This window comes from Melitaea cinxia, chromosome 3 (assembly GCF_905220565.1).
Source record: "Melitaea cinxia chromosome 3, ilMelCinx1.1, whole genome shotgun sequence".
Classification (NCBI taxonomy): Eukaryota; Metazoa; Arthropoda; class Insecta; order Lepidoptera; family Nymphalidae; genus Melitaea; species Melitaea cinxia.
This window is the reverse complement of record NC_059396.1, coordinates 15993206-16013558: the sequence shown is the minus strand read 5'-3', so window position 1 is coordinate 16013558 and position 20353 is coordinate 15993206. Positions and strand designations below refer to the sequence as shown.

The following is a 20353-nucleotide window of genomic DNA, read 5'->3' as shown; positions in this document are numbered from 1 at the left end:
TTTCTAGCCCTATGGGACTCGTGACATAATATAAACTTTTACACATTAAATACGATTCTAGCTATCGATGTGGTCAGGGTCGATCTTCACCTGGCCTGGTCGTATCATCACCAGTTTCTCTTCATCACCTCCGGGATGCATAGTCTCGATTGTGAGCATCATCTTATCATCACAGCTGTCATCGCCCGAATCAGAGTACATGGACTGTGTTGATGTTGCCACCTCCTGTTAAATTAAAAAGACATTTAAATAAATGTGAAAATTGCACGCCTCCAAGGAGGCTGAGTTAAAATGCGTGTGGTGATAAAATATTTTTGCTTAATTTTTTTTTAACGAATTACGAGAGACATTAGGGAGAGACTGCTTCACCATATTCAACAGTGGCTCGGTTGTGTGCAGAGTTTAATCGTGGAAGAACAACGGTTTTAAGATATACCACGTTCGGGCCGCCCTTCGACATCAGTCACTCAGGGAACGGTCGAAAAAGTTGGAAAAATTGGTTTTGAAGATCTACGTGTAACAGTCCGTTTTATTGCTAAAGAGCTAAAGATTTCAGTTGGAAGTGCTCGTAGCATTTTGTAAGATAAGGTTGGTAATGAAAAGGGTATCCGCGCGTTGGGTACAAAAAACGCAAACTGGAGCACAAAAGCTAACAGGACTCAAGGTTTCAAAGAACTCATTAAATTATTTCAACAAGAACTTGATCATTTTTTGGCTCGATTCAATACAATTGATTTAAACATGGCTTCACCATTATAACCCTGAGACAAAACAGCAATTTGTGACATGAAAAAGACCATCATCATTCATTTCCAACACGAAAAATTCAAAACAAATTCATCTGCCGGCAAGATCATGAGCTCTGTTTTTTGGGACATCCAAGGAGTTATAATTATTGAATACTTTGAACAACGCACCGCCACAAGACTACAGTTGACATTGCAGCAATCGAAGATACTGGCTTTGGAATGCTCGAACATCCACCATATTTATGAACTTGGCCCTCAGTGATTTTCACTTAGTTCCGCGATTGAAAGAACATTTGCGAGGCACAAAATATAAAGAAGACGAAAAAGTGAATACCGCCGGAAACGATTTTTTTTTTTGCACCCAAGAAGGCCCTAAAAGGGTGATTATATACAAAAATGAAATTATATTAAACCTAGTAGTTTTCCAATCTAGCTATTCCCATTGCTTTTTAAAAGCCCATCATATAAAAAAAAGATATATTCACGAAAAGTATGACGATACGAAGTTCACCAGGTCATCTAGTATACTAATATAATATGATACTAACCGTAATCCGGTTCTTAGTATGTATTCGCACGTGTTTAGCGAGGTGATCGGAACGCATGAAGCGTTTGCTACACTCCGGACATTCGAAGCGTTTCTCGCCAGTGTGGGTTCTTCTATGCCTTTGAAGCTCGTCCGATCTAGTAAACCTGAAATATAAATAATAATAAATATCTGTAATACACACACGGTCGTCTGTTCATAAGGTCCGTCTGTTCATAACAGCCAACTGATATAGCTACATATATTTTTTTCGTTAAATACATAAAAATAATACATATAAATATATATTACACCCAGACTCGGGGCGGGAATCAAACCCACAACACCCGGAGCAGAAAGCAAGGTCACCGCACACTGCGCCAACAGGCCAGTGTAAGCGTATTAGTAAGTATTAAATGTATTTCTTTATATGATTATTAAATGTTAATATAAAATATTTTGCTGTCCGAGTTTAAATAGATGGCTGCACGCAAAATACAATGCTATGTCCTAACGGATAAAGCAAAAGTTGGATGACGACCTATTTGGAGACAAAAGTGATTCTTTCTTTTTATGTCATAAATAATAGTCATTGATTATCAATTGTCTACAATTGCTTAAAATTTTAAGGACGGTATTTACAGATCCTTTGTATATTCACGGGTATAGTTTTTGTGACAGACAAGGCAACTAGGTCGACTGCCTTCTACATTTATTCTTTAAAATGAAAATAAAAATAATAATGTACCTTTTTCCACAGAACAGCCAATTACAAAGGAAGGGGCGTTCTCCAGAATGCCAACGCAAATGAGCCCTTAGGTGAGATGTCTTTCCATAGACTTTGTTACAGCCTGGTATGTGACAAACATGTTGCTTCTTCCTATCTACTAAACGGCTGAAAATATTATTAGATACATCAGTACTGTATCAAGGATTTATTTATTTATTTATTCTTAATGTACACCGAAATACAAACACATAAAAAAAGATACAATACACGATATACATAGGCGATCTTAACGCTAAAGAGCGATTTCTTCCAAAAAAACCTTTGGCATAGGACACGATACAGCTGTAAGAAATGTGCACATATTGAGGAGGAAAGAAAAAAATTAATAATAAATAAAGTGAAACAAATTAGGTACATATGTTGAGATTTATATTTGGGATTTGGATGAATATTATGAAAGACAAATGAAGGATTGGTGTTTTAAAAGTACACTATTTATTCAGTGTCCAATTTCTATGACGACAATAAATAACAAGCACCATTATATAAATCAGCTTCGGATTTTGGAAGAGGTATGAAGCGGTACAACCCTTCTTTAAAAAATTCTAAATTCATGGGGCAACAAAATATACAGTATGATTGCACACAAGCATAATCTCATAAATACTATGTATTCCAATGTTTTATCAACATTTTATCTTAATCGTTTGAGATGGGGCATCACTGCCGACTTTCTGCCAATAATATATTATTGAAATGAAATCTATTTTTAGATATATATTTCGTGTCACGATGTATGTTCGCGATAAACTCCGAAACTACTGAACCAATTTTTATCAAATTTTGTAAACATTGTAATTTAGTCCAACTTGGAAGATAGAGTAGTTTTTATCTCAATTGGAGCCGGTAGGTGGTGCTGTTATCGGTATATAAGCACACAAATTTGGTAGCTGTTTTCCGGGCAGGACTACGTCTGTCGGGTCCGCTAGTTATTATATGATTTCTCTATTCCTATCAATAGATAAAGTTTGCACTGTATCTTACTTTTCTCCTTGATCACAGTTAGGACACGTGCAAGCCACGCGTTTCATCAAACGCTTTCCACCATTGGGACTTGTGGGCCTGTTTTTGATCGCTTCACACTCCGTCGCAGTTGAGTTACCCGCACTGACCGTCACTACTTGCCACTTGCCAGGCTCGTTTGGATCTTGCTGGATTTGCTGACCGGGGAATGGCGTTTCTGAAATTATTTATAAACATTTAGCATATAATAAGACTGATTTGCATTACAACAAAACAGTTATTATGTGTGTGAGAAAACACACAGCAAGATTGAAGAATGCGTTCATAGACTAGAGAGATAATTTCCGGTGGTCTGACATTGGAAATAGCTTTTAAGATCTGTTTGACAAAAAAATCCTTTGATAACTCCTCTGAACCTGTTTGCACAAAAGGTAGAGACAGCTGATTTATGTAAAAGTATAGTTTTGTATGCTAACCTATCTTCAATAAAAAGCTTGGCTAAAAATCTAGCCAGATCATTTCCCGTTGGAGCTGTGGGATCAATACCTTGGTCTTGACACCACAGTACCCAACGGTTAATAGGAGCCCTATATGTTAGTAAAGTTGACTGTCTCCAACTCTCGCTCAACAAATTCTTTTCTTCTGTTGTCCACTGTGCTATTTTATTTGTCCACCCCCAATTTTCCAAGCCAGAAACTAGCTGTCAAAAACACTGAAAAACGATGAGAAAAATTTTTTGCAAGTGCGCACGGCAATATCTAAAAACGCTATATGACATTCAAGTGACAGGTACGCTTCTCTATGACAATCGGCGCGTTCTGCTAGAGACCATAAAGATAGAGATAACACAAAATAATCAAGAAACAATCTTGCTGTGTGTTTTAGAAACACATATAATTATTGTATTTTGTCTCAAACAGAATATTCATTAGTGCAAGTACACCCTTTTTCTTTTTTGTTGTAAATGTTACCATACGAATACATTTGTATTTGATTGCCACGTGCGGGGATCGAACTCGCTACCGCCAGCGCTACATGTCTGTAAACAGTGCTGTGACCGTCACGCCAACGCGTCGCTCCACATGGAGGAAGAGGTCTATGATCAGCAGTGATCGACGACGCTTTGGCGCAGCGGTCACATCGCTGGTTGTTGCGCTAGCGGTCGCAGGTTCGATCTCCGCACATGACAATCATTTGTATTGGCCATACAGATGTTTGTCGTGGTCTGGGCATTTGTGCTTATGCATTGTGTGCGCATCCGGACTCCCGACACAGGAGATAATCCTACTGGGGCCGTTGAGTGTGAAGCGTTTATTAGTTTTTATTATCAACTAGCTGACCCGGCGAACTTCGTATCGGCTAACACAAACTTTATCGTATGGTATTAAAGTTCAAATTGACTTTTAAGTATTATCACAAATCTTTTGTATGGGAGTATAGAAAAGTGTTGTTTTTAGACTTTTTCAGGAAATTTAATTTTTTTTTTTTTATGAATTTTTCTCTCCGTAAGAACCATCCTCGTACTTCAAGGAATATTTTAAAAAAAGAATTAGCGAAATCGGTCCAACCGTTCTCGAGTTTTGCGCTTAGCAACACATTCAGCGACTCATTTTTATATTATAGATGGGACATCACAGGTTGGATCGTGAGTGTGAACGAAGCGGTTACCGATGACGGGCTGCGGCGCCGGCTGCGGCTGCGGCTGCGGCAGCTGCGCCAGCTGCACGCCCGGCAGCCCCACCGCGCTCACCAGCTGCACGCCGCCCAGCCCGCCCACGCCCAGCGTCGGCATCTGCCGCGCCAAAGGAAACCATAAACCCCCTTGTACTGCGCACGAACGATATGAACTTATGCCGACATTCTTCCCGATGATCTTGGTATTAAAAAAATAGCTGCATGCCGCCCAGCATCGGCATCCTCACCACATTTTTTTTTTACACAACTACATCAGCAACAAACGTACGGTTCACCTGATGCTTAGAGATTACCATAACTTATAGACCACCCATGTCTACAACACCAAAAGCATCGCAAGCCCGTTGCCGACCTTATCCCCAATTCCCCAGGAGCTCTGGTCACCTTACTCACCAACAGGAACACAACAGTTTGAAAACAGTATTATTTAGCTGTGATCTTCTGTAAGGTCTAGGTACTACCCTAGTCGGGTTGCTCCATATTTTGAGCAGGAAATTTCCTGCTGTGCCCTACCTCAGTTAAACAGGACACCATAAACAACTTAGCTCTCACTCTTACTAACCTCATTGTTTTAAAGTTAATATATATAAATTTTAAAAGTATTGTTGAACATCATTTACACTAATACAAGTATTATAAAGCTAAAAAGTTTGTTAGTTTATTTAAACGCGCTAATCTCAGTTCCTATACTGGTTCGAATTGTAAAGTTCTTTTTGTATTCGATAGTCCATTCACTGAGGAAGGCTGTGGGCTATATAGTATTTTAGGAAGTGTTTTCCTCAAATTAACGCAGGTAAAACCGCGACACGCGGTTAGTATACCATAATATTTAAGGACATTTATGTTTTTTTTTTCAGAGATGGTTTTATCAAAACCATGTGGGGTCCCAACAGTGGGATACCTGTACAACATTGGCCGTCCTCACATTGCTAGTGGGTATGACGGTGAGCTGTTGCCCCGGAGTACTGGTTATGATAGTCGGCTGTTGAACTTGATTCTCTTGCATTTGATTCGGTACCGCCTTCCGAGCAGCGTTAACGAGTGCAGTTTGTTAGATATATTAGCTTATATAATATATACACATATGTATGTAGAAAATTGTATTTTTATATCATGCATTAGTTTTAGGCAAGTAGAACCAGGGTATAGTGTATGTATAACAGGAATAGATAAATTCAAGCTTATTATTATTGGTTATGTAGAGTGCAAAAGAGGAAATCAGTAATTAAGTGATCCTATCGACAAAAATTTTAAATGTGTAAATTACACTTTTTAACGATACCTTAATGATTAAACCAGTAATGATTTTCCCAAAGCTTTGGCTGGTGGTTTCATTTTGGTAATTCACATTAATATTTTTGTTAATTGAATTAAATTTCTATTTATAGGCTCCTTAGATAGAGACACATATTAATAAATAAATATATAAAAAATAAATATAAATTATTAACAATAACCAAACATCATTCATATCAAAAGAAAAACGTAAGTAACCAAATTAACAATTTTACATGAATAAATGTAGATACCCTTACATAAAAAGATAGATAGTGTAAAGTTAGTTCACCTGCAGAGTGATGGTGGGCTGTCCCTGCGCCGCCCCGCCCTGCGCCCCGCCCTGCTGCCAACGTAGGCCACCGTTACTACTCACTACATCCCATACTTTAAGTGACACCCTCAGAAATAAGTGATCCAATAGACCAAATTTTACCACATCAAATTTCTATGACTCTCAGAAACTCCAAAATTTTTTGGGTTGCCTTAGACCTTTTTTATACATGCGGGTCGGTTAAAAACGTACATTTCACCTGATGGTAACACTAGAAGCACTGCAAGCGCGTTGCCAACCCTATCCCCATGCCCCAGGAGCTCTGATCACCTTACTCACCACATGAACAAACACTGCTTGAAAACAGTATTATTAAAAATAAATATAAAACTTTAAAATCACCAAACCCTTTCTTACTAAGTTACTATAATATCTTAGAAACTCAAAAGTTTTTTTTTTTTGTTTCTATGGTTTTAAAAACAATGTCATGTAGATTTTAGAACTTTGTATTTTAATTTCTATCGGGTCTCTTATTCGCTGGGAGCGTATTTTTGTTTCCTTGCTTACTTCCATCCTATATGGAATAAACTAAGCAATGAGATTTGAAGTCGATTTTTAATTGTGTCACTCAAATCAATTTTATTATTACTCGAGTTGCTTTATCATTAAAATTGTATGTAAGAAAGTACTTAGTAGGTAAAAATAGATATCTAAGAGTAAAAAATGATTTTGTAAGTTCAAATCGCATTATCAAACCCTAATTCACACAAACTAAGTGCGAAAATTAAGTTTTAATCTTTACAAAATAGTTTATAATTCATTAATTATTTATATTATTTTCAATTATTAAGATTTAACAACACCTCTTTATAAAATAGAATTATAAGTATTTTCAATAAAAGCTTTGCTGGTAACATTAAGTTGAGACTAACCTGGACATTCCCTAAGGACGCAATTTGTATCTGTTGTATTTGACCAGAAGGCGTCAGTACGTTGGCGACTTGTGGTTGCGCTTGCATCTGCAAAATTAAAAAAAAAAGTACTATAATTTGATATTTCAGATGACTAACGTTTGAGTTAATGCAGTCTAAGTAATAAAAAAAGTTTATTAGTTTGATGTATCTAGTATTGCAACTATAGATACAATCCGTATGTTTGATATATGTATATGAACCAAGGTAAGTCAGATTGTCCCAGAATACATTAGATAGAATATGATTATTGATATAGTACTTACTAAAACAAAATAGTTACACGTACAGTTAACAATGTACTCACACAGAAATTTTACCAAATGTAAGTTTTAAAGTACTAACATAACAATTTTAAAAGATAGTACAAATCAAAAAAAGCATATGTGGTCTCTTTTTGTTGGTGTGCATTTGAGTTTGTGTGTGTTTACTAGCGTGTAATCGATAAACTACAATGTGTTATAACAGTGAGGTAGGCACAAGGGTACAAGTACAAGGGTAATAGTAAGGCTTGTGATTGTTGCAAGGGCGGTTGTGGATTCGATTCTCGCTTATGCATTTATATTAGTCATACATATGTCTATCGTGATATGGGCGTTTGTGCTTTGTATTGTGTGTGTTTCCGGACTTTTGCGGGCACAGGAGTAAATATAAGGAAAGCCGTTAAAAAAATTAGAGCACCCTACAGGGTAAGTTCTTCAAACCTTACACAAAACTCCTCAAGAAAAAAAAGAAAAGAAAAAAAGGCAATTAAGTGCGTACCTGCTGCAACTGCGGTATAATCTGCAGGTGCGAGGCGTGCACGGGCACGTGCACCGTGTGGTACACCGTGTGCCCGTTGGCCACGCTCACGGGCACCTGCACGGGCACCATGCCCACGCCGCCCACGCCGCCCACGCCCCCGCGCACCGCCACGCCTCCACCTGGGGACGCCCCATCGTTACCGATCTCGTCTATATGCCACGAACACCTGCACGTGCACCATGAACACTACCCACCCCTCCTGAAAGTGCTACGCCACCGCCAGCGGACACCGTGGGTGGTCATTACTACTATCGGTTATATGGTTACGGGCACGGAGGTTGAACAAACTTCAACTTTACCTCAACATTTTATGGATATATATATATATATATATATATATATATATATATATATATATATATATATATATATAGTTATTTAATGAGTACTAAATACTTTTACAATTTTTTTATTCTGAAAAATGAAGTATATTTTTGCGACACCTGCAAGATGCGCAAAGCGATCCCTACTCAGTCCCGATGCTGCTATCATAATTACACTGTAATGACGTCATTATACAAGGCCCCTGCTGTCTACTTCAGTGATTGTGGGTCCTATACTCACCTTGAGTCTAGTCATAATATATGAATATATTTATATTGTAGTAAAAAAAAAACTATATCAACAAACCAACATGTGTGTATGTTAATGATTTATTTATATTTCCTTTAACGTATTATGATGATACTATTAACGCCGCGTTGGCGCAACGGTTACAACCATGGATTGCACCTGTTGCGCTGGCGGTTACGGGTTCAAACCCCGCACATGACAAACATTTGTATTGACCATACAGGTGTTTACCGTGGTCTGGGTATTTGTGCAGTCTTTGTGGGTCCCCACCCGTGCCTCGGGGAGCACGTTAAGCCGTCGGTCCCGGTTGTTATCATGTACACATGATAGCGTTCGTTACTCATAGTAGGGAATATATCCGCCAACCCGCATTGGAGCAGCGTGGTGGATTAAGCTCTGATCCTTCTCCTACATGGGGAAGGAGGCCTATGCCCAGTAGTGGGATATTACAGGCTGAAGCGACTATAGATCGACCACTGTTTTAATATTATTTATTATATAATTGTAAAGCTAGTGACTCTTTAGCATAATGTCACTACCTTAAATTCACTTCTCGAAGGTAACATAATAAATAACTGACTTAAATTTTTGAGCTTTTCTCTAGTGGTCAAGAGATGAGGAATTTTACACTTAATTACACTAATAATATAAGTTAAAATATTTTTTCCTCGTAATAGTCAAGAATATCATACAATTTTTCTTGGGATATTCTAAAATTTCCTAACAAAACACAAAAAAAAAACCAAAAAGACACAGTGAAAATCTAATTCTAAATACGGAATGAACATTCAATACGAGTGATTTGCAGTGATAGAATGAAACAAAACACCAAGCACAAAATAAGCAAGAAATAATATTACAGATAATTAATACTGCAACAAAATTATTAACTGTCAATTTGACAGTTGTAAAAAAATAGCCTCCAAATGTATGATGTACCAACCTTGCCCCGCAGGACTGGCGGGTGACTTCACCTCCTTCACGATTCCATTCTTGTTATCCCCCCCAGTCATACCGCCGTTAGCCACATTCGCCACATTAGCCCCATTGGATACGTTCGCCACACTCGCCACCGGCAATTGTACGTTCGTGGAGCTAGGTATCGATATCGCTTGACTTGTCGGGATTTGAATCCCGCCCGCAGGGATAGATATGTTCGTGCCCGGGATCGTTATCATCTGATTGCCGGTCAAAGCGCTTATCGGTATTGTTAAGTTAGTACCGGGTATGGTGAGGGTGGCCTGTTGCTCTGTTAGGTAAGCAGGGTAACAGACAACACGAGTTAGTACGACAGAATGTTAAGCAGTGCGTGATGTCTGCCCACATAGTTGACATAATTAGCAGTGGACCATATAACTGATTGATGATAATTTTAAGTACATGATCCGAAATGAATTAAGTAAACTGTAAAATTTATCAATTATTTTTATGGGTCTGTGTTGCCAATTATATGACTATATGGTTAGCTATGATATGACATTTACGCATTATTCAGTATATTATCCAATCAGTCATAAATACGAAAAAAATAAACTACATTCTCTCAGTACAAAATTAAATTTATATGATTGAAAATAAAAATAAATTAATATAAAATAAAATAGCAATAATCTCAAAAAAAAACAGCATTTTTGGGGATTTCAAAAATTTAAGTCAAAAAATTGATTTATCGAAACGATGATCATTAATTCTTTATGACTTTAAATAGTGAATAAGCGATAAGCAAAATAAGTGTGCTTCTCAAGCATTCCCGAAGAAAAAGTGAAATTAGAACCCAGCTATGTTAGGAAATGAAGTAGGTAATCTTTAAGTGACATTAATGAGGAAATAAATATCATCATAGCTTACCTGCAGGTAAATGCATGACATTTTGCAGGAATCCAGCCGGCAGAACCGGAGTCCTCACTAGTTGTCCATTTACAAGACTCACTTGACCCATGCCTGAGAAATTCTGGAAGAATATCACATATTATGACTTATATTTATTTCTTTGAATTCTTCATGTGACACTCTTTTTTTTTTAATGTCAGAGGAGTGTTTAATCTTATACTATTAAACGAGCAATTCTTGTATATACAAGGTGTACACGACCATACGACAATAAATGAAAACACAGGTCGTATTGGTATATAGAAATATCATAAAACTATCAGAAAATATTTTGAACCGTTTTTGAAAAAATGAAATTTTCGAACAAACTTAATATCGTAAATTAATAAAATACATAGTACGCCATTTGTAATTTAGATTCACTGACCTCTGACTAAAGGCGGGCGGGCAGGTAGCCTCTCGCCGCTGTAACACAATACATCGCAATACTTTGACACTATTATTATTCAATTATTTGTTTTTGATTGTCAGAATAATTAACACATACAAAATACATTAAAAGATATTAAATTTTAAAATTCTCAATATGTCCACCATGAACTCGAACACACGAAATGTATCTACGTAAAATATTATTTCTCACTTTTGATAACAGGTCACCATTAACTGCCATACTTTTTAATTTATCAAAAGATCGTATTATACGATTTTTCAAGTCCTCCACATCAGTTACATCCGTGGCGTAAACATCATTTTTAACGTAACCCCATAAAAAAAATCGAGTGGTGTGAGGTCTGGTGACCTCGGTGGCCACCTCGTGGGGCCATAACGGCCGATCCATCGCTCTCCAAACATCTCGGTTAAACGTGCTCTCGCAGAAGTCACCGAGTGTGCAGGTGCACCATCCAATTTGTACCACGTCTGTCGATATACATCGAGAGAAAGCTCTTCCATGTACTCTGAAACTGTTTCATTGAGTAATAATAAAAATTTCTCCGCATTTAAATTACCATCAATAAAAATGGGCCCAATTATTGTATTTCTGTGTATACCAGCCCACACATTGATGGCAAATCTGTACTGATGCGAGCTGTCTCTTGTCAGTTGCGGATTTTCAGTGCTCCAGTGCCTTAAGTTGTGACGGTTCCATAAACCGTTCTTGGTAAAAGTACTTTCATCCGTCCACATTACGTTGAAGAGGAAGTCGGGGATTTCTTCATTTTTTCGTAACATTGAGTTACAGAATTCTTCTCTGGTAGACATATCTCTTGTTAACAATGCCTGTACTTTTTTGTATTTAAAAGGCTTACGTTTGTCGAGTTTCAAAATTTTGTGCACACTTGAGTGGGGCACACGAAAATGGCGAGCTACTCTACGTAAGCTCGTAGTTGGATTTAAAGTAAAATGATTTAGAATCCGTTCATCCAAGTTCACTCTGACTTGCGGAGGAGCACAATCTGAGTGTGGGATTAAGGGTTGATTCTCCCGAAGCCTCTGGATAGCTTTGACAATAGTTCGACCATTTGTTGGACAAACACGGGTATGCCCATACCTCTCTTGATATGTACGAATCGCTAAAGCAGCGTTTGTGTCACATTCTCCATAAATTAATATCATATCGGTGTACTCTGAAGCCGTATAATTATAGCGAGGCATTTTTATTAAAAATATTACTATTTGCACACAAAATAAGCGTCTAATTTCGCACAGTTTACCTAATAAATATCCTAAATAATGTGTCTTCACTTAATCTCACTTCACTTAATTCAAGCGTCTAATATCTCACAGTAACAAAAAAATATACTTGAGTACTTGAGCAATTCTCAAAATAATGCTGAAAAATTTTTATTTTGACTTTTAAAAAAAAAATGACAATATCCTACTTATTAATGTTTCCAATTAATAAAGACATATTCAAATTTTATTATTTTTTATAAAAATACCTTATTTATTTAATATTTCTTGGAAAAAAATATAAGTTTTTAAGACGATGGTCTAAAAATGTTCTTATTACGTTACCGAATAAAATTCGTTAAAAATGAAAACACGTAAAAGATTGCAAACCTTTTTAATACATTTTAAATATTTTAAATGAAAACACAGACAGATAACAAAAAACTTTAATTATAAGATCAATACTTTAGAAGAAATAGACAACATTTTGTCCATTTCGTTACCTTTGGAACACCTGCTTGGAAAACATTTTAAATTATTATGTTCACAGGCAGAATCTCAGTCATTTTTTAATTAAAATTACAAAATAAATCAACAATCTATGCTCTAAAATTCTTAATTATTATAAAAAATTGTTAAATTTTAAATAATAATAGAAAAATCAGTCATCTCTATCAGGACAATAACAAAGTAGGAACTTTGGTAACACAACAAGAACTTATAAGGCTGAGTATATACAATACACTTCAAAACAATGTTTTTATTTAACATAATTCGAACTTAAGATTGAGAATGATGTTAATTAGCTATCTTAGAAATCACAAATTTTGTCCGAGCCTAGTATTTTAAAAGAACTGTCGTTGAATACTGTAATATCAATCACATTTTACGTGAAAATTAATTATACTTATTCTAAAGTAAATCAATCAAAAATCGTTATAGGTAAGTATGTCTAAATCACAAATGGGATATCAAATAAACTTAAGTATTATTTACTTATGCTATTATATTAGCTATGAAATTATTATAAAAATTACGCATTGCAAATCTCACACTCGTCTGGAGTGTAATGATCATATAAGAAAAAATCACAATTAGGGCACCAAACATATATATCATCCAATAAACTCTTTATGGCTTCAGTATTCATTGATGATACAAAGTGAATTTGCATGATGATAAATGGTTTTGTCTGCCAATTACAATTAACACATCTTGGTGATTTTATATAGTGTGTTTCGCTCCAAGGCCAAGGCAGCTTGTTTCTTAGAAGAAAGCGGAAGTCAGACTTAGATAAAAACTTGTCAATGTTTATTAATACTCCCATTTCTAAAAACGGGGGACTGTACCTGAAACCAATAAATATGTTTAATATATATGTTTCTTTATAAAATCTATCTGTATTTTATTTATAATACCTACCCACTAAAAGCTGTTCAAAATGAATTAAAACATGAGGCACAAATTATGAAGTCCGTATCTGTCTCTCCACCAATGCAACGCCGACAATAATATCTATTACACGTCATACATCTTACTAGTTCATACATGCTCATACCCATCTTGCATCGTGTACAAGGAACTCGACGTCTTACTACGGTTCGTAAAGATTTTGTTTGCGAAAATATTGATTTGTCAGTTATTTGTAAAATTGAAGGATTTGGCCCTCCTAAATTAAGCTGCACATTATGTAATTGTTTTTTGTCATTGTGTGTAATGTCTGATATATCTACAATATTTGTAATGAAATGTTGTTCAGTGTCTTGTTTTATACCTAAAACTTGACTGTTAATATTTTCCTTAATCGATTCAATATCTTCATTACAAACAGTTATTTCTGTGGTTGCATTAGGTTCGGCATTATACTCTATGTCTAAAACTTGACTGTTAATATTTTCGTTAGTAAGTACGCTGTCAATCTCTTCATTAACAACAGTTATTTTTGTGGCTAAATTATCTTCAATGTGTTGTTCCATATCTATAACTTGAGATACGCACTCAATTTCTTCATTTAAAGCTACATTTTCATCTAATAATAAATCCGTAACAGAAAACAAGTCATCGCAACATGAAATATCGGTGTTAGCAGGCGTTGAAGGATCCGTTGGCTTCTCAGTAAAAACTGTTTCGAATTGGTGCATTTTCATATCAAAACAATTGCAGATAAAACCATTACAAAAACAAGTTAATGGACGATGATAAATTAATTTATCATTACTTTTCATGGCTATAACCTCATGGATACTCATAGTACCTGGAACAGCTTTCAGAGAAGTTGGTATTAATTTGCGAACTTCATCAATTTCAGTTTCACTGATGTAAATACATTTTATTGAAGGTACAGTCTGTTCTAAAGACGAGTAGACGTCGGAGGCATTTTGAATATCTTTACCGTAGGATACTTCACGGTCTAAGGCTCTTTTGACAACACCGCCTATGGCATCAGCCACGCCTTTTCCGTGACCGCTTTCAAAAAACGACCATGATATATCAATATTGTATAAAACGGCAAAATGTTTGATTAGGTAAAAGTTCTTTTTTTGCTTATATTGAGAACTTGGTCCATCAGAGAAAATATATAATTTTTTAAGGTTAGGTATCAGTGTTTTGGTTACTTCGAGTATTGGTATTAAATGAGCCCATATAGCTTCTGGTTGATGAACATTGCTTGGTGAAATTGTACAAAATGATTGCTTTGTCTCTTTGCAATATATGACACCCGTATGCAATGTTACTTGTATTTTGGAGGCGCCAAAATGCATTGATTGTACTTCAGTACCCATCTTGCACACATAGTTTTCCGAAAAGTCGCAATGTATGGCAGCTTCATTTTCATCTAAATGTTCTTTGCAATTTTTATATTCATCATTTTGATGCAAAAAATTAAAAACATGTGTTTTAAATTTAGGAATATCTGCTTCCAAAGCGTCAACTAAAAGTTGAACAGTTCCAGTTTTATTCGTTTTAGTAGTTTTTTTCGTTAACATAGATATATTTTTGTCTTTAGCTGTCTTCTTTTTGTAAGTATGCTGAACTGTCTCCCACATTTTCCATTCTATTGTCATCTCTGGGTCTTCTATATTATAATTAATTTTTTTACATTTGCACTGTAAACATTTGCCATACATGCAGTTATAATTTTTTATGTTGCATACATTGTCCTTTATCAGTTCGTAGGAATTGGGATATAAAATGATGTTGCGCCGTCTGAGTGCTACACATTTGAAATCAAAATTGCTGTGTGATATACACAAACACGTTTCTCTTTTCTTTATTGATGGAGAAAGTATATAAAAAGGTTTAAATCTACAGAAAGTAGCAAAAGAAACGGATCCACCTTCCTTTTTAAAAATCTCATATATATTTTTTAAAGTATTATTTAGATATCTAATTTGTTTTTTGCATTTATTTTTGGTTACGCATTCTCTTTTCCCTGCTGTAGCTCTTGTAATATCATCTCTCAAAAAAAACTTCTCGACTTCTCTTTTTATTTTCACTATCTTCTTCTCCTTTTCTTTCTTCTTTTTGATACCTCCCTTAACGCCTAACATATTCAGCATATAAGTCTTTGCCTTTATTTGAGTCGTAGATTTCTGCACAGCAATCCTTTTAAGTACATTCCTTTCGTTGTTATGCTTACAGCTTTTATACGTATCTTTTAAGGCTTTTTCTAGAAATTCATTCCTAGCCCGTAGTTTTAGTATATCTAAAATTTGTAGTGTGTCTATTGTTTCCCTTTGTTTCTTCTGGATGCGATACAGTTTTTTTCTCAAAGCTTCATTTTGGCGAAGTAAAGTAATAATGCGATTTTGAGATGCATTATATTTCTTTCGGTACATATTTCTAGATCTTTGAATACTTTTGACATTTGACATTGCAGTGATGTCGCTAGCAGTACTTGTTATTTCAGAACTGGTAGGTGTAACTGTTTCTATAGTGCTGTTCTCTTTTTTCTTCTGTCGCTTTTGTTCCCGCCATTTTCTTCTCACCTCCGATTTTTCTCTATCATTTAATTCACTAACTTTTTTATATTTATATTTAGATTTAATTCTCTCTAAATTTTTTTTTCTGTAGTTTTCAAATTTTTCTGGATCTTGTTTAAGGCGCTCTCTATAGCGTCTCTGCTTTTCTGCATTTGTTAATGGCATTCTTGAATTTACTGCAAATAATTATTTTTACATTTAAAGCTAGCTAATAACGATGGTTTTTAGTAATTACCTAACTACGTTTAAGTCGAAAAAATAGAGAAACAAAATCTCATCCTAAACGCATATACCTGCTTCATTCCGCCATGTGTAAAAACAGATTAATTAACAACATTAGTAAAATAATTTGCATATTTATTGAAAGGAACTACTGATTTATATATGAATAGACAGCTATATCTTGACAGACGTTGTCTTGTCCACCCTATTGGAAGCGCCTGGTACAATCTCAACCATTATAATTCAAACTTTCTTTAATATCATGAAGATTCCTAGGCAATCAGGTCAACTTAAAACTAAAATCTATTGTGACCTCAAAAACACAGCTCAGCTGAGAAGGAACTTAGCGAGGGTTTTTTATCAGGGGAATTCAGGAAACCACACTCAAAACCACAACAAAAAATCGTAAAATAGACTGTAACCCTAGAACCCGATTGAAGTGCCAAACCTACTTACTGGGTCTAATTGTTGATCTAAGCCACCTACAAACCACTTAAACACAAAAAAAATCATTGGAAATCGGACAAAAGCTTATACTTTGAATAAATGTGCTACCCAATGGTGAAAACCCCATCCAAATAGCATCAGTAGTTTTTAAGAAAATCGCGGACAAGCATATATACGTACATACATACAAACATACAGGTCAAACTGAGAACCTCGAACTCGAGAAAAGAACTAAATAGTTATAGACATAAAGGCAAAAATAACCCTCCCTTATATTGTGCTATAGTTGGGTAAAAATGCAATGTAGACTCTGCCTTACGTTTTCCTATTTTGTTACTTCATATTCTTCTTATACATAACCAAACAAAAGTAACCAAAGAGGAAGTAACGAACACAGACCATAACTTTTATTTCATCTATTTCTACAATAAAATCTGATAAAATCGACTGTAGGTGATAAGATATCAAAAATGTATTAAACAATTATCAATTCTTAACACTATAAACATTAAAAATTATAAACTTACCCTTGTTAATACAGTTACAAAACAAGAAGAAAATTTTGAATCCGGCGAGGACCACACAATGAAACGATATTTTCAAATGAATCCGCCTAGTGAAGGCAATGCTAATTTTAGGTTTTCGTTCTTCTTAAATGTTGCCATTTCACAGAAAACCATAATCTACTAACTTGTTTTTATATATTTTCCATAAACCACGTAACAAAATAAGAAAACGCAAAAGGAACTTTTTAAAGACATGTTATAAAATATATTTATTTTTAAAATATGCAATGTTTTTCGCAAAATTGTATATTCGAGTGATAAATTGATAGTAACAGCGTAAAATAGCATCATAAAATTAAATGCCAGCCTATAATATTAAAAAAAAAAACTTATAGAAAGTCATACACTGCTAAATGGGACACATCACTCTCCATACATTTGCACACTCAATAGTTTATCTTTTTTTGTTTTTTTTCATAAATTATCAATTTGTCATAAGAATGAAAGCAGGAATGTAAACAGTAATTCAGTGATTTTATTTATTTAATTATTATCTTGAACATAATATTTTTCTACCATTTAAAAAAATTAAGTCAATTTATGGGACAGCAATACAATAATCATTCAGCATTATTTTGAGAATTGCTCACTTATAAACAATGGCGTCACTAGATCGAATGTTGCGCGAGCGCTGAGGTATCAAATAGCTTAACACGTCACAGGCTAACGGCAGTCGGCGACACACTGACCTACTTACGATTACGAATTACGATGTGCGAAATACGAAAGAAATCGGTCGAAATATTTCAGAAAGAAAGCGCAAATCAATTATTACCTCTCCACATATTAATTCTAGTGTCTTATGAACAACGGTATAAGGTTTATTTTGCGTTAAATTGTAGCACGATTAGTGAAATTACATTATTTACAACTTTTATTTAAATTGTTTTAAATACGTAACTTGTGTCGGCCATGATGACAGCTTAATAACAGATATGGGGTGATGTTTTAGTTATAAAAAAAGAAAAGTGTTTTGTGACTAAACTATGAGATATTAGTTAATTTAATTTTTGCAGGCTAATTGAGAATGTTACTAGCTATACTCAGTATTAATTATTGTCGTATTGTCACGACCACCTTGTATATAGAATCTGAATCTCGGAAACGGCTCCAACGATTTTCATGAAATTTAGTATGCAGGGAGTTTCGGGGGAGATAAATAAATCTAGCTAGGATTTATTTTTATAAAATGTCTTTTTATCGCAGTTTTTAGACAATGAAAAAATATCGTTAGAATATAAAGGTAAATTTCGCAAAAGTCAGAAACGTTGTAATAGCTCAGGTGGGAAATCGGCCGGTCGCGATCGACCGAAAAGACCATGGTTAAAATCCTCGATCGATCATTATTATTATTTTTTTCTAATTGCACTCGTTTTTTATTTATTTATTAATGTATGTAAAATCGAAAAATATTATTTATATTTTATCATTATTATTTTTTAATTACTTTTTTATTTTTTATATTGGAACGAAGTTCCTTACGGCAGGCTTTACATTTGGCTGGGCGACCGAACTGAAAAAAATGTGATACTAAAACCGTAAGAAAAATATATAACGAAAGTGACGTAATATCAGTCACACGACGAAAATTATTTATGTAATTTTATACTGTCGACAAAAATAAATAAAGACATATGTTTTTTTATTTCACTTAATAGTTTGAATTATTATTACTATTACTATTTTCTTTGATTTATTTTATTTTGCGATATTTGTTATTTTCTATAATACTAAATTTCCTAAATACTTTTATGTACTTAATTAAAAACCAATCAACAAAATAGAAAGAAACTATATATATAAAATTCAACTTTTTTTTTTCAAATTGTGTTGCTTCTTTACTATCCGAAGGAACTTCGTTCCTACCTGGTGTCCCATGACACCACATAATTCATTTATTTATATTTTTTATCATTGTCGGTAAAAAAAAAATTGTATTCAAATTTTATAAATAATTATAAAATTTTTAAATCGTATTTAAATATGATTTCCAAAAACACGACTTACTACAAATACCGAGCTAAGCTCGGTCACCCTTAAACAATAATAACAAATACTAATGAGTCAAAAATTTCGTTTTAAAGTTCTAGTTTCAATTGATTTTTTAACCGACTTAAAAAAAGGAGACGGTTACTCAATTCAACCGTATACATAAATACATATATATATATGTGTGTGTGTGTGTGTGTGTGTGTTTTTTTTTTTATGTACGTTCGGGGATAACTTCGTACATAATAAACAATTAACCGATTTTGATAATTCTTTTTTTGTTGCAAAGGAGATATCTTAAGTGTGGCACCATGATAAGGAAACCGGAATGGAACATGATAAGGATCTGATAATGGGATCCCAGAGAAATCGAGGAAAACCCTCGAAAATCCGCATATTTTTTTACTGGGTGTACCGATTTTGATGGTTTTTAATTTAATCGAAAGCCGATGTTTATCATGTGGTCACATTTAAATTTCATCGAGATCTGATAACGACTTTTGGAGTAATCTTTGATAATGCGTATTTAGTTAACTATTTGTCGTCTACCTACGTTGTATTACTTGTCGATGTTATTGAAGTCGATTGTTTTCGTTTGCGAGCAAACACAATTATTAATATATCACTGTACTCCTTGTTTGTCAAATAAAATTAATAAAAAAAAAATCTTGAAAAGTTTCAGCACTTGCTTTTATTTTTAAATTTATGTTTTTTTTTTTTGTATTAATAAAGTGACAAATGCACAATGCAAAAAACCGAACAATTTTAATAAAGTTTCGCTTAATTATTTCTCTAGTCATACTTACTATTTGTAAAACTAAAAAATATCTAACCATGACACATAAAAGGACCAATGGTCCTTAACATCGACGCGAGTAAAACCACACGGCATGGGTAGTCAGTTTACAATTCTAAGCCTACCTGTGCGTGGTGTGCCGGGATAAACAGTGCGTCTTGTCCGTCCACAGTAACAGCCTGCAGAGGCGCAACACCCCCCACAACACAACCGCCATAAACACCCC

The 20353-nt window shown here is 34.7% G+C and overlaps 1 protein-coding gene across 1 annotated transcript in view; it reads right to left on the bottom strand.

The window, feature by feature from the left end:
* Window positions 1–57: 57 nt before the first annotated feature.
* Window positions 58–20353, bottom strand: part of LOC123668103 (transcription factor Sp4-like) — a 24825-nt gene continuing 4529 nt past the window's right edge. Inside the window, exons 6-18 of the mRNA XM_045601899.1 lie at window positions 20253–20353; window positions 10469–10571; window positions 9694–9869; window positions 9564–9597; window positions 8006–8166; window positions 7205–7291; window positions 6291–6344; window positions 5625–5771; window positions 4697–4820; window positions 3050–3245; window positions 2024–2170; window positions 1298–1442; window positions 58–225 (exon numbers count right to left, since the gene is read on the bottom strand). The exon at window positions 20253–20353 is cut by the window's right edge and continues 19 nt beyond it. Of these exons, the coding sequence (XP_045457855.1) occupies window positions 58–225; window positions 1298–1442; window positions 2024–2170; window positions 3050–3245; window positions 4697–4820; window positions 5625–5771; window positions 6291–6344; window positions 7205–7291; window positions 8006–8166; window positions 9564–9597; window positions 9694–9869; window positions 10469–10571; window positions 20253–20353 (1643 nt within the window). The remainder of the gene's footprint in view (window positions 226–1297; window positions 1443–2023; window positions 2171–3049; window positions 3246–4696; window positions 4821–5624; window positions 5772–6290; window positions 6345–7204; window positions 7292–8005; window positions 8167–9563; window positions 9598–9693; window positions 9870–10468; window positions 10572–20252) is intronic.